The 15,059-nt window shown below is 53.9% G+C and overlaps 1 protein-coding gene across 1 annotated transcript in view; it reads right to left on the reverse strand.

Moving 5' to 3' along the window:
* Window positions 1–15,059, reverse strand: part of RTTN (rotatin) — a 107,455-nt gene that overhangs the window by 5,911 nt on the left and 86,485 nt on the right. Inside the window, exons 38-44 of the mRNA XM_056131521.1 lie at window positions 14,175–14,328; window positions 11,841–11,978; window positions 7,323–7,540; window positions 4,198–4,303; window positions 3,268–3,365; window positions 2,176–2,253; window positions 1,333–1,459 (exon numbers count right to left, since the gene is read on the reverse strand). Coding sequence (XP_055987496.1) covers window positions 1,333–1,459; window positions 2,176–2,253; window positions 3,268–3,365; window positions 4,198–4,303; window positions 7,323–7,540; window positions 11,841–11,978; window positions 14,175–14,328 — 919 coding nt within the window. The remainder of the gene's footprint in view (window positions 1–1,332; window positions 1,460–2,175; window positions 2,254–3,267; window positions 3,366–4,197; window positions 4,304–7,322; window positions 7,541–11,840; window positions 11,979–14,174; window positions 14,329–15,059) is intronic.

The following is a 15,059-nucleotide window of genomic DNA, read 5'->3' on the forward strand; positions in this document are numbered from 1 at the left end:
CGAACACCAAAGGCTAACGCTGGCGTCTACGTTCAAGCGAATGGATTTCCCGTCCTCATTAACAGCTTAATGACCTCAGGAGAGCACCCGAGAACGCGGAGCTTATTCTTTTAAGGCGTAAAAATAAGCATACGAGGGGGCTGGAGCGATAGCACAGCGGGTAGGGCGTTTGCCTTGCACGCGGCTGACCCGGGTTCGATTCCCAGCATCCAACATGGTCCCCTGAGCACTGCCAGGAGTGACTCCTGAGTGCAGAGCCAGGAGTAACCCCTAAGCATCACCAGGTGTGACTCAAAAAGAAAAAAAAAAGCATAAGAAGGTTTTCAAACAGTTGCTAAAGGCAGCATCTCAATAAAAGCCCAAGTGGAGAGCAAGACGTTGGGGTCGGGACACGGCTGGATCGAAAGGTCTCCCGGGAACAAAACGAAAAACGGGGCACCAAGAATGTGGAGGTGGACGGGGGTGCGGGCAGGACAAGGCCGAAGCTCCACGCTCCGGAGGACAATCCCGTCCCCTTGGGGGCACTTGGATTCCCAGAAGGGACGTTTCCAGAGGGGACTAGGGAGAGGGTCGTGGGGGCGAAGAGGCCTGGGGGGCCCCTGGGTTAGTTAGGCACCGGGACGGACGTCGGGGAAGGTCACGCAGGGTCCCCCCAGCTCAAGGCCAACTCGGACCAGGACCCTCCCCGCCACACGGAGCGCAATGACGGTTCCGTGAGACCGGATGGACGCGCGTCTGCCCAGACAACCCGGACAAGGAAACACAAGGTTTCCCTCAGCGCAACGGCTGGACCACAGTTCCGACCGTGCCAGCACCAGGTCTGGAGAGCCAGCGGCCGAGCTGCAGAATGCTCTGGAACAGGCGACCCAGTGAGGGGCCCAGAGTGCAGTGGCCTGAGGCTGGCTCCTCCCTCCCCGCGGGCATGTTGACCTCCACCCCCCTCGCCCTGGCTTGCTCCCAGGAGGCTCCCGATAAAGGGGCTGCCGTGTGCGTGAAAAACACACCCCAGGGAAGAAAAGCTCACCAGACCAGCACGCCTAGAGCTGATTGTTCACCGTCCCTGGCTGAGAAGCCCTGCACATCTCTGCGTCACGCGCTTCGACGGTCCTACATCCTGGTTCTCACTGTGTCTGTCCCGAGGTCACAGACCCAGGCCGGCTCCCGCCCTGTGCTGGGCTGTCTGCACACTCCCCCCACCCACACACACGCAGGACACACGGGAAGTGTCTGGCTGCTCTCCCAGAGCCCCCGGACTCGGAGCCAGTGGGAGAGGAAGAGACCGTCCACATCGTGCCTCTTCCCTTGCGGGTGAGAGGGCGCAGGTGCAGTTACCGCTGGGGAAGTTGGCGGTGTAGACACACAGGAGCTGCAGGGCGCTCTGCATCAGCGAGTCGTCCATCAGGAGCCACGGCCAGAGAGCGTGCAGGACCGGGACGAGCTGAGCCTGGAGAGCCGCCTCCTGCGGCCAGCAGAGAGCAGGACACTGAGAGCGCCGTGGAGACGGGGCGGGGCAGCCCGGCCCACACTGTCGCCTGCCGGGTCTCTCTAGGGCCCCAGCGGGCGTGCTGGCCAGGGACCCACCCGGCCCTCAGCCTGGGTGAGCGGGGCGGGTGACCGGGTCAGAAACCGGCACACGGAGGAGGGAACCGGGCCAAAGGGCAGAAGCTCCGGACGCCCACTCCCTCCTCCCAGGGTGGCTTCCTCGGGGGTCCTGGGTAAAAAACAGCCCCCTCGAGAGCAGGTCCCTGTGGCCCCCATCCTCTCCCGCCTTGGAACCAGGCTCCGCCCCCTGCGGCGTGGGTGTAGCAGGGAGACAGTTCAGGGGGGTGGGGTGGGGGGAGACACACGCGTGTGCAGAGAAGCAGCCCTCTGAGTACGTGCATGTGTGCGCACGCGTGTGTGTGTGTCCGCTCGGGTGTTTGTGTGCATGCGTGTGTGCGCATGTTTGTGTGTGCGATCCGCACTGAGGGGTAACAGTGAGCCCACCCAGCCGAGGGTTGCATGTGCCGATGGGCCGACCAGCCGGGCACCGATGCAAGAGACATCGCCCTGTCTGTCCCCCGGGAGGTCAGCCCGCACCCCCGTGTCCCCGTGTCCCCATGCTCCCGTGTCCCTGCAGGCGCCAGCCCCCGAGTGCCAACCCCCCCACGGGCGCGGCGAGAGTGCCTGCCGCACCTTACAGCTTCTGTTCTGGTAGAGACAGTTCCTCAGGAGCTGCATGGCCGTGCCCAACTCTCTCCCGAGGCCATCGTCCTGTGGAGACGGCGAGGGGACAGTCAGGACACGAGGGCGCGCAGGACATGCTCCTTCCCTCCAGGGCCCCCGCCCGCCTGCCCACTTGGGCACTGCCCAGCTTTCCCTCCCGAGCAGGCGTTGGGCTGACTTGCTCCACAGAAAAAGGCTTTTGCCTAGAGAGGACACTGGAAAAGGGGCAGGAGAAAAACGGACAAGCACGGAACCCCTCTCCGGGACGCGCTGAGCACGGCTTTCCTGGGCTCCACCAAACGCAGCAGGACCGGCTTGGACGCGCACTGCTGCCAACGGTCTCAGCTGTGTGGTTTGTACATGCGCGTGTGCACCTGTACATGCGTGTATGCACGTGCACACGCACATTCTCGCACGCACGCACGCGCGCACACACAACTCTCACACACACAGTCTCTCTCTCATCCTGTTTGGCCAATGGTCTAAGCACGGCTGCTATAAACCACTTGTCATGTAAACACTGACGTCCAGGCTCCAGAACCACACGCTGGAGCCCAGCAGAGCAGAGAGACACACTCAGCGTCACGGCAGGAAATGACCAGACGCCCTGTGGATGCCCAGACGAGAGCCTGCACCGGCCTGTGCGGACACGGCCAGCCTGCACTCAGCTCCCTCTCGCAGAGAGACCTTCCCTGAACGGTAGTCAGAACCCCCTGGGAAGAGTCCATCCTCCAAAGCGCAGGCCACACACACCTCACGGAAAGATCTCATGCGGGCTGAGACACAGGCAGGCAGGACCTTCTCGTTCAGCGAATGATCGCGTGAGAATCTCTATGCTACACACACACATGCACACATGCTCACATGCACATGTGCGCGCGCGCACACCACACACACACACACCTGCATCTATCCCACTGGACCTTTCTTCTATGCGAAGCGCTCAGTGCCACCAAGTGTGCCATGGACACACATGGGCTCCCCGCCCCACCCACATGCGGAGACCCCCCCTCTTTCCGCCCCCCACAGGTGCAGAGACCCCTGGCCTCCCGCCCCAGTCACCCTTTTCTTCAGCGTGGCCTTCCCAGGCCTCAGGGACTCGAGGTGCAGCTGCGCGCTGAGGTCCTTCATCTGCGCCAGGCAATTGTCTATCAGACCGGCTGGAAGGCAGGATCCAACAGTCAGAAGGACGGTCCCCAGGCGAGTAGGTCAAGGTACACACAACGGTCAAACGCAAAACAAAACAAAAAAAGCCCGATTTTCATACTTGTAACCAACGCCAGTGAGAGTATAATACATTAGATGTAGAAAAACGCAACATTGATGCTATACCTGCCGTTTCCAACCCAGAAAGAAGCCCCCAGCCCACCTACACTCTGAGCCACGGGGAACTGCATTTCACAGCAGATCACATGGAACTGAGTGTCGTGAGTTCGTGTGGATTCTGCTTCGGTTCTGAGATCTGTGTCTTCGAGCCCCAGGTGCAGGCTACATGCTACATGGGAGACTTCGGGAAAACACAGTGTCCAATGTGGCGGTTATTGCTATCCAAACTATGGTTCGAGTTCTTTCCAGGTATGCGATATGTGTTTAGGGATAATAATATTTGATGGGAAATGATGCGATGTGTCACTTTCCAAAGCTTCTGATAGTCAGATGTCAAGCCTCTGGAGAGTGATTGCACACAGAAATCAGAGTCCCACGCAGAACCATTTGATTTTCAAGGGAATGCATGGCTCCTACGTTTCTGTTCTCCTGGGCAGAAGAGACGGCACCACAGGCTGGAGCAAGCCTCTGACTGAGGAAGCCCCAGGTTCTGGGCTCAGGCCTGGCTGGTGCCTGGGACCCGCCAGGGGTGAGCTGAGGACTGAGCTGAGTAGCCCCCAAGGACTACACCACGGCCCCCATCAAAACCCAAACCAAACCCCAGGATTCTGCTCTACACAGAGACGTGTTTGCGGCCTGGCAGGGCGCCAGCAGGAACCCACTCACCTCCCAGCGCGTGCTCCTGCGCTCTGCGGCTGACGGCCAGGAGGGACAGCAGGGCGCCCGCAGCGGCCCTCCGCAGGCTGTCTCGGGCCGACGTGCCTTCATAGCACTGCAAAGGAGACACATCAGACTGGCACACAGGGGCCTAACCCCAGAGGGCGATGCTGCCGGGTGCGGAACACAGCGACGCTGAGGCTCCCAGGAGATTCGCTGCCCTCTGATGAGTCCCCAGACGGGAGGACATTCTGTGGCTCAGGCTCTGGGGAACCCTGCGCCGGAGAGACAGGACGGTGGACAGGACAGGACCTCTGCCTTGCAAGTGGCCAGCCCGGGTTCAATCCCCGGCACCCATACGGTCCCTCGAGCTCCGCCAGAGTCAGCCCTGAGCTCAGAGTCAGGGGTAAGCCCTGAGCACCATCAGGTGTGGCAAAAAAAAAAAAAAAAAAAAAAAGGACCAACAATCACAGTCTGAGTCATCACATAAAGGAAACTCTGGATTCCATGCTGACACACAGCAAGGCCATCCACTTCCTCAGCGCACCAGGGCATGACTGTTTACAGGACTGATCGAGTATCTTCCGAGTACCACCTACAGAGAACTTACAAAGTTGAAGGACATCAATTTTAATATACGTCTGATCACTTAAATGCTAACTTATTTCACTTTCTGTACCATTTATCAAACATATCAAGAAATCGACTGTCTCAACGATGCTGTTTTTTTATCCTCATAATACTCAAATGCCTATACCCTTTTCTAGGAAACCAAGAACAAAAGCCAGGAAAGCTTACAGGTTCCTAACGCCATCAATAAATGCACCATCTTCCGTCAGACATACACCCACGGGAACTCTGGCACAGGTCTAAGTTCTCCCTTGGTTTCACCCTGGCGTGTCCTTTCAACCCACGCAGGGATTCCTATTCGACTGCTTACAAGTTCAGGAGTGACTTCTTGGGAGCCCTGGTCTAAGGGGCTGGTAAGTGGATCCATATCCACACAGAATACTCTGTATCTTTAGTAATTGGGAAGAAATGAAGAGGAAAATTAGCGAGTCATTAGGAAAATATCGAGATGCCCCGTGGCTCGTTTTCCTCGGCCAAGTCGGTAACAGCCCAACGCTACAAGCAGTAACTTATATAATGGATAGCGATATTCTAAGCCACCAAGGGCACGGGAGCGGCAAGGCCCTGCGATGGGGACTCTTCCCCGAGCACACCGCTTCAGTCTGCTCGTCCGGACACGAGCCTGACTTACGAGGCACCCCATCGAATTTTCTAGAAACCCCGTTGCAGCCAGAAGCCAGAGGGATGTGCAAAAGAGCAGCCTTGGCTCGGCCGAGCTCCCAACGGCCCTGGGTCCCAGCCACAGCTGAGGGGAAGACCCCCAGGGCAGGGAGAGTCAGGGACGAGGCCCCCCAGCGTCCCAATGCCAGGTGGACCAGGACTCGGGGCCGCTTCCCGGGGGAAAAGGCTCCACGGGAGCCCAAGGAAATGGACCGTCCTTGGGAGTGGGGCCCGGCTGGGCCACCCCAGAGCACTGTGGCTGCTGTGTGCAGGGCAGGGTGGGTGTCGCCTGGGAGTTGGAGGGGGCAAGTGGCACCAACGGGGTGGGCGGGGGTGGCCACGGGACAGGACAGACTCCTGAGAAAGTGCCCGGGGCTGAAGGCACTCCCTGTGCATGTGGCCGGGGCCACAGATTCCCGGAACCACAGGGTCCCCAACCACGGCACGTGCAACTGGAGGCCGGAGCAGGGCGGGGGTCCGGGCAGCACCCCCCTCTGGCTGTTGCCTGACACAGAGCCACAGGCAGTGGCCCCGGGCCCCGTGAGCTCCACGCCCAGGACAGGCTTGCAGGATCCTTTCAACCAAACTGAAATTCTGCAGCTGCTTCTGAAGACGGCGGGGAAAAGTGTAGGGGTCTCTTCCGCAGGTCTGTCTGTGCTCAATTGACGACCGTCTTCTGGGGGGAGGGGGGACAAGGGCCCGGAGGAGCAGTGACCCTCCAGGGGCCCCACCTTGGCGTTGGTGTTCCTACCGCTTATCTTAGTGACGTCAGAATGATGACTTCTGACCGACAAAACCCTTGGGTCAGGTTTCAGCCTCACAAAACCCCCGGCAGCAGGGTTCTGGGTTCGGGTCGGAACCTCCACAGACGTGGCCGCGAGGAGCACCTGCAGGTCCCTCACACCAATACAATGTCCTGGAGTGGGATGACTTTCAGAGACATTTGCAAGTGACGATTCAAATGACGATAAAAGTTTATACTGGTCCTCCTGAAATAGCGACCGTGATACAACACCCTGTTTGGGTGAACTCTTGGACTAAGATTACGACTTCACATGAAATTTACATACAAGTGGTTCTACATGGAAAGTATCATGTTAAAGCGAAATGAGTCAGAAAGAGAAGGACAGACACAGAAAGACTGCATTCATCTGGGGAACATAACAAAATGGGAGACTAACACCACCCAGGAGTGGCCGAGATTAGTACCAGGAATTTTGCTCCATGGCTTGGAGGCCAGCCACACGTGCTAGGGGAAAAGGAAGCTCAGATAGAGAAGGGAGCACCAAATAAAGGGTGTTGGGAGGATCCTCCCAGGGTGGGAGAAGCATGCTGAGAGTAGACTATAGACCAAACTTTATTGTCACTTAATGCCTCTTATGAAAACCACAACACCCAAAAGGAGAGAGAGAACAACGGGGAATGCCCTGCCACAGAGGCAGGGTGGGATGGGGGGATGGGGGGATGGGGGGTGGGAGGGATACTGGGATCCGTGGTGGTGGGAAATGGGCTCTGGTGGAGGGATGGGTGTTTGATCATTGTATAATTGAAACCCAAGCACAAAATTTGTAAGTCTACAACTGTACTCATGGTGTTTCACTAATAAAAAAAAATATTTTTTAAAAAAAAGATTACGACTTCACTCTGAACTATTGCATCGTGGTCATAAAAAAAATTAAAGTAGCTAATACAGTGGAATGAGAGTGGAGAAAGGATGGCTAATTTAATTTTATAGCCTTCCACAATATATATATGACCCTAATGAGCATTGATTCTTTTTTCCAAAAAAATATTTTATTCAAAGGATGAAAGCACAAGTTCTATAAAATCAAGACCTCACATACCTGGAGGATGACTTCACTCAGCTGCTCGGCAGAGCCCTGGCCTTCCCCGGTCCCGTCGAGAAGCGCCCCGAGCGTGGGGCTGTGCGTCGCCTGCGCCTTCTCCTTGGTCTGGAGGAGCCGCTTTGCTTCCTGGGTGCAGAGGACGGACAGGAACTGCAGGCAGGCGCTGGACAGCGCGGGGCACCCGGCACGCAGGCCCACACAGTGGCAGAACAGATCTGAACAGAACAATCGGCTGAAGTCATTCCAAAAAAAAAAATTTTTTTTTTTTTGGGTCACACCCGGCAATGCACAGAGCTTCCTCCTGGCTCATGCATTCAGAAGTTATTCCTGGCAGTGCTTGGGGGACCATATGGGATGCTGGGAATCGAACCGGGGTCGGCCACGTGCAAGGCAAACGCCCTCTCCGCTGTGCTATCGCCCCAGCCCCTCATTCTGAATTTTTGAAAGTAAATCAAAAATTTGAGAAATTATGTTGATGGCTTTATTTCTAATATCACTTTATTGGATTACAAGATACTTTATTAGGCTAACTCTTTCTAATAAGGTTACCGATAGTCTGGGCACTACAGGTCTGGTTCACATTCAAAATATTTTAGAAGTCAACACTAAGACAACAACACACTAACTCAAGGAATGTAAGCTACCTGTTTTTTTTGTTTTTTTTGTTTTTTGCTTTTTGAGTCACACCCAGCAATGCACAGGAGTTACTCCTGGTTCATGCACTCAGGAATTACTCCTGGCGGTGCTCGGGGGACCATATGGGATGCTGGGAATCGAACCCGGGTCGGCCGCGTGCAAGGCAAACACCCTACCCGCTGTGCTATTGCTCCAGTCCCTACCTGTTTTCTTTTGACATGAGCTCTCTTTCATGAGTAATGCACATATACACACTACTCACTGATACTCGAAAACCAAAGGATGACTTGTCACTCAGATCTCTCTAAGTAGTCTGCTGGGATCCACAAAATCTCTAGTTTGAAATTTTTTATTCCAACGCTAATTAAAAAAAGAGTTAAGGGGCCAGAGCAATAATACAGCTGACCTGGGTTTGCTTGATCCCCCCCATTCCATATGGTCTCCCCAGACCCCCAGGAGTGAGCCCTGAGCTTGAAGTCAGGGCTGAGCCCTGAGCACTGCTGGAAGAGACTAAAAAAAAAAAAAACCCACCAAAAAAGAGAGTTAATACTATTACAATACCGAGCGAGGGTATGCTTCTATTTTAAACAACCGGATGCCGAGTAGTGCTTATAATAATACTTGGCATGCAGCCGGCAGAGTGCAGAAACCAGATTTCACGGCAGTTCTGGCAGCGAACAAGGGGAGGCGGGAACTGACCTGCAAGCAAATGACCGTGTGCGAACAGGCCCGGCCACTCGGAAGAGCCCCGTGGAGCCAGTCACCGCTCATGTCCTGTGGTGAGCACCGACTTAATTGAATCAAAAGGATGTGTGGTGTCAGTTTTATTAATTTGAGTATCGCTGGTTTGGAGTCTGCTATGCTTTGTTTTTGTATTTTGGACTCGTGCTTGTGTCAGAGTTACAACCAAAGGGTCTTCTGCCCAGATTCAGGCTCACAGAAACTCTTGTTATTAAGTAACGTAAGAAAAATGACTGATTTGGCAGTGAAGTTTCACGAGTCACTTGCATGAAAATGGTGAGGTCTGAGGGATGAACAGCACGGTGGGTGTGAGCTACGGGGTGGGCCATCCTGGCCACGGGTCCCAGGGCGAGAGAAGACACACAAAAGGAACGCGGGGAAGGGAACGCTACTGATGGCTTCTATCCTTTATGATTCAGTGAATTATTATCAAAGCTAACTCTCTGTGCAGCCACTGAGGTTATTTGCTTGCTTGCTTGTTTGTTCTGGTTTTCTGGGCCAGACCCAGTGATGCTCAGGGGTTAGTCCTGGCTCCGCACGCAGGAACTACTCCCGGCGGTGCTCAGGGAGCCAGACGGGATGCTGAGGATTAAACCTGGGCCAGTAAATAATTGATTTGGAGATGGAGTTTCATGAGTTACGTGGAAGGCAAGTGCCCTCCTTGTCTCTCTCTCCCCTCTTTCTCCTCTCCTCTCCTCTCCTCTCCCTATCTCTCTCTCTCTCTCTCTCCCTATCTCTCTCTCTCTCCCCCTCCCTCTCTCTCTCTCTCTCTCTCCCCTGCAGCAGACTTTTTGATGAGTATCATTATTATATAAAACTATTTGGTGGACAGATTTGGTATTTAATACGTGTATGTTGTCACTGAGAAAGTAGTGAGCGGGGAGCAGCTTAAACCAGGGGTCAGCACACTTTCTGCAAAGGCCCCAGAGGGAACGTATTTTCTGCTCCGCAGGTCATAAGTCTCTGTCCCGACTCTTCCACTCCAGCCCGGGAGCATGTGGCAGCCGGAGCAACGTGCTGATGAGCACGGAAGGAAGCCGGGCACTGAGCAACTCGGCAGACGGCCCGCTACCCGCTGACCAGCTGGGTCCGGGCCCCGGGGGCGGCCCCAGAGGCTCTCGCTTTCTATCGCAAGCAATTCAGATGCTCGAGTCATCACCACTGCCCCCAGACACGCGGGCGGGCTCCGAGGGCCGAGCAAAATCTCATTGATTAATCTCTGCATTTCTTCTCCAAAAGGACACTGGTCCCCTCAGGGTAAACGCAGGACTCTCAGATCCAGAATACTAATACTTTCATTTCTCACAGATCATCTATTTCCCCATAAATCTTACTTCCCAGCTATCAGACTGAAGAAAATGTGTCACACATCTAAGTTTTCAGACCGACCAAATGGTGAATGGTAAAAAGAGAGGAAAAGAAATGTCAACCGCTTCAGTTAAGGGCTGGGAAATAACTTGGATAACTTGGGAACTTAAAACCACTCAGCGCTGCATACACTCACACGGGCATTTTTCAAATGCTGACAAAGGGAAGAGGGAGGAGGGCACAGCAAGGAAGGCGCGGGCCCCGCACCCGCTGACCCGGGTTCAATCCCCAGCACGCGCGAGTGATCCGTGAGCAGAGCGCAAAGCGAGCCCTGAGCACCACCCCTGACGCCAGAAACAAACAAAGGGGGTAACAGGTGTCACCAACATTATGGCGGTTTTTATTCTTATTTGTTTGATTCAAGAGTCTCCTGCCCCCGCGCCTGGCTGTCCTCGCCGGGGCCCCTTGGAGGGGAGTGGGTTGAGTTTCCCTCCCCGCCCCGATCAGGGCTCCGGCAGCCGAAGACCTCCAGGACCAGCCGCCACCATGCTGAGACCACTCTCCGCACACATGAAGGTACCGGCAGAGGAACAAAGGCATGCGGGTCCCGGGGCCGAGACTTCCAAGCCTACTCGGATTGGGGCTGAGCATCCTCCACCCAGATCCTCCAAATTCCAGTAGGCGGGGGTCACACCCACCAACTGGCCCCCTGGCGCCGTGTAATCCCATCAACGGCCAAGACTCAGAGACTATAAAACCCAGCTCCTGTACTATACTATAAGATAATAAGACATCTTCTTATCTCATTCCTACTTTGGACAAACTGGCAGGCTACCAAATGTAACCTGCCCACACGGCAGAGTCTGGCAAACTCCCCGTGGCGTACCCAATATGCCAAATACCAGTAACAATGATGGGTCTCTTTCTCCTAACCCTGAAAGAGCCTTGAATGTGGCACTTCTTAAAATCTCAGGGCTAGGGTGAAGGAGACGTTACTGGGGCCTGCCCGAGGAAAGAGAACACCAGGATGATCGTGATCGTGCTTGTTTGATTGAAAAAGGCTGCTACCAGGTTGGAGCAATAGCACAGCGGGTAGGACGTTTGCCTTGCACGCGGCTGAACCGGGCTCGATTCCCAGCATCCCATATGGTCCCCTGAGCACTGCCAAGAGTGATTCGTGAGTGCAGAGCCAGGAGGAAGCCCTGTGCATCGCTGGGTGTGACCCAAAAAGCAAAAAAGCCAAAGAAAGAGAAAGAAAGAAAGAAAGAGAGAAAGAAAGAAAGAAAGAGAGAAAGACAGAGGATGCTCTATTCCCTACCATGCCAAAAGTTGGATGAGAAAAAGTTAAAGTGGTGATGTGAACATCGTCCTTTGCTTATTCTGGCAGGTAACTTATATGAAAAACCTCTGGTCTCGGCACCGGAGAGATGGTACTGGGAGGTGAGGCCCTGCCTGGTGTGAGGCCAGGTCAGCCGCGAAGCTAGTTCGAATCTCCAGCACCACACGGGAAAACACCTGGTGAAAGGAGGGGGCTAGTCTCCCCCCGGGCACAGTGCTGAGGCCCTTCGTGGGAGCGGGAGAGGAGGTTTCTGCCCACACATGATGAGGCGGGAAGGTGCCGTCTCTGCACCCAGCGCACCCAGCACCCTCAGAGTCTCCCGCTGTCCTTGTCTGACTGGCGTTTACTGCATCTCGGGACGTCTTCATTTTTAAAGACTGAATTTGGGGGGGTCTGACGAGCACCGCAGACGCCTCCGAGTGAGGGCCTGGCTCTCTCAGACGCCTTCACTGCCCCCACCCCGGCCCCCACCTCCTCAGCCGCTTCCTTACCGACGGCGGGCGCCCAGTGCTCGGCCAGCCCCAGGGTCAGGGCTGGGAGTGCGGCCGCGCCGGCCTTGCGCAGAAGAGCCGCCAGGAGGTTAAACAGATGCGTCCACGCGTGGTGAAACGCAGGTCCTAGTTCTGCATCTGGAAGGGGAATCAAAACATGTCAGGTTAATAATACAGAGAAGGAAAAGGAGACTGAAAACACCCAAACTCCCAAGATGCTTCATGCCACTTAAAATGTCCAAGGAAGACCAATCAGTGTAATCCAGCACGGGCCCCGATTTATTTCAGTGAACCTCTCTTTGCTCGTGGGTCTTCAATAGGCGAACCCGGCCATGGGCACCTCCTCCCAATTCCGCACCACGACCACGCAGGGAGGCCTGAGGCCGTGGCGCCCTGGAAACAGCCCTTTGGGCAGAAAAGGGGCGTTTCTCTGGAGGCCGCAGAGGGCTGTCCCAAAGAAACACTAGGCGGTGCGTGGGGGTCTGCACCTGAGGGCTGGCCGAGGAGGTGGTGGAGGTCAGCTGCCCCTGCCTGCAGTGGCTGGCTCGCACGTCCCCGACAGCGACTGGTGCAAGAGCTGGGCCATGTGGCAGACACTGCAACGGGCCAGGCACTCAGCCGACTTGGGGTGGGTCCCCGGCGCCCATATGGTCCCCGGAGCACCACCGGGAGTGGCCCCCAAACAAACCACAAAACCCGCGACAAGCAAAGGAGGCCTCCCTGGGAATGGGGGATGCAGCTTCCGGGGCCAGGCGTTCTTCGACGGTTTTGACATCATCAGCCCTCGAAGGACCCTTTTTAGACATATTTCTTCCTTTCTGGGATCATGAAATTTTAACTTCATACATACTCCATGTAGGTGGCATCTGTTTATCCGTACACACAAAAAGAAGTGCAAAGCCCAGTAATTCTATTCAATATATGCTTAAGAAGATCAAATAAAATATTTATGTCGTAAATTAAAAATTTAAAAGCCATTAACATTTAACTTTATAACTATACTTGCTGAATTACTTTTAATATGATTCACTTATATGTGCTGAAATACAGCAAACCATAAATAAAAGCTAGAAAACTCTACAAATGTATGACAAATACAATCCAATTTATTTTTATTTATTTATTGCTTTCTGGGTCACACTCAGATATGCACAGGGGTTACTCCTGGCTCTGCACTCAAGAATTACTCCTGGCGGTGCTCAGGGGACCCTATGGGATGCTGGGAATCGAACCCGGGTCGGCCGCGCGCAAGGCAAACGCCCTCCCCGCTGTGCTATTGCTCCAGCCCCACAATCCACTTTTTTATAAAATCATTCATAAGTTGCCCTTTCCCAGTAAGAAATGATACCATTTGCTTAAAATATTTTTAATGAATTCTGGCTACATAGAACAATTCCAAACAAGTCTAGAATAAGCCAAATGCGAAGCATTCGGATGTCATTAATTTGTTCATCGCTTAATAACTTATGTGGTTATGCTTGTGGTTGAAATCTGAGAATGGTCTTACAGCGCAGCGGTGAGCTGCGGCGCGTCACAGAGCACTGTTACAGCTCCGAGTTTCCTCCCCCTCCACACTCCCATTTTCACTCTTTTGGGGGCCCAAAGCAGCCCTGGAGAGAACGAAGATCATGAAGTTGGTCTCATCTAATTGCGTTATTTAGGGTATCGCTGTATCAGTAAAATTACCAAGTAAGGAATTACTGTTTCCACCAGCACTGGCACCATTTTAGCAGTGATTAAACAATGATGGAGCAATGATTGATTGGCTGGTATCAGAAGACATGAACGTCCCAAACTTAAAACCAAGTCAGTCGATGCAGAAAATTCATAGGACTTAGTAAGAACGAACTGACAAACCCCCAACTATCACTGTCTCAGACAAAATGGCATTTTAATTCTAATAAAGATCCCACCTGGTTCTCATTGATGACTAGCACTATGTTCAGGTTTTCTTGTATTTTTCGATAAATTCCGACCTTCACTGATACCCTCTTCCAGACGCCCTTAGACTTGTTATCATGAATGGGGCCATCTGGACTTCATCATAGTTCCTAGAAGTCACGAATGGATAAAACTCACTTGCTTTCTAACATCAGAAAAGAACAGGCCCTCGTTTAACTGCTCTGCGGAGAACGGTGCCTTCCTGCAGTATACACTCTATCTCCAACGGTCTCCTGGCACCATTTTCAAACACCAAGACAAGAAAACGCATTACCAAGATCTTTCACAATACTGGCCAAACCCAACACACACTGGCGTCCTGAAGTGAGTCTGGGGCAGAGAAGATGGTCCTTCCCGTTACTCACGGCCACCTCACGCCCAGAGGAAGCTCACCGGCTACGTCCTTGGTGCCCACGGTGAGGACCCCCAGGACGGTTCTCGTGAGGCGTTTCAGAAGCTCCGCCTGCACCACAAGGTCGGGATCGACCAGCAAACAGGACTGCAGGAGCCTGGACAGGGCGGACAGGAACTCGAGGAGGAAGGACGCCTGATCGAGGAGGGAGACGAAGGGGGAAAAACACACCAAGTGAGAAGCCCACCTCACTCAGTCTAAGAAATCAACAAAACACACAATACCTTTACATTCCTGTGCATCATTCTGAGTTTTTGTAAGTTAATTAATAAAAAGATAATCGTGACACTTAAAAGCCTCAGACGCACTGCAGACGAGTCCCTATATTCTATATTCTGGGTAGGCTTCAAAGGCCACAGAAGCGTGGCCAACGCCAGTGACGGCAAACAAAGCGAATATTTCCAAAGGCAAATTCTGAGTTCCACGGGGGGGGGGGGGCGGGGGGGGGGAAGCTTTTAGAGTTTTCATGCCATTAAGTTGTGGAATCAGTATTCTGGAAGAGGCAGAAGGGACATTCCAGAGCCACAAAATCTACAAAGAGAGGCCACAGAACACTTCAGAGCGCACAAGTGGAGCACGAGGCAAGCGAGTTAATGGCCTGGCGACTGCTACAAACAAAATCTGCTCCGGCTTCGTCCTCAACTCTCAGAACGAAAAAAAATGCTACTCTTGATTATGAAAGAAAACGTAAATCTTCCTCAATTAACACGAAGGCTGTCTCTGAAACGTCGCTCGGGACTCATGTCACGTAAGTCTTAGCGGGCAAAGGAACTGCCCAAACCTGATTCTCCGGATACGGAATCACTGAGGGCAGGGGCCAGGGCGGGAGTGTGGGGGCCGCGTGCAGCTGGCCCAGCACCGCACGA

The sequence above is a fragment of the Sorex fumeus genome, unplaced genomic scaffold, assembly GCF_029834395.1.
Source record: "Sorex fumeus unplaced genomic scaffold, SorFum_2.1 ptg000092l, whole genome shotgun sequence".
In the NCBI taxonomy this organism is placed as follows: Eukaryota; Metazoa; Chordata; class Mammalia; order Eulipotyphla; family Soricidae; genus Sorex; species Sorex fumeus.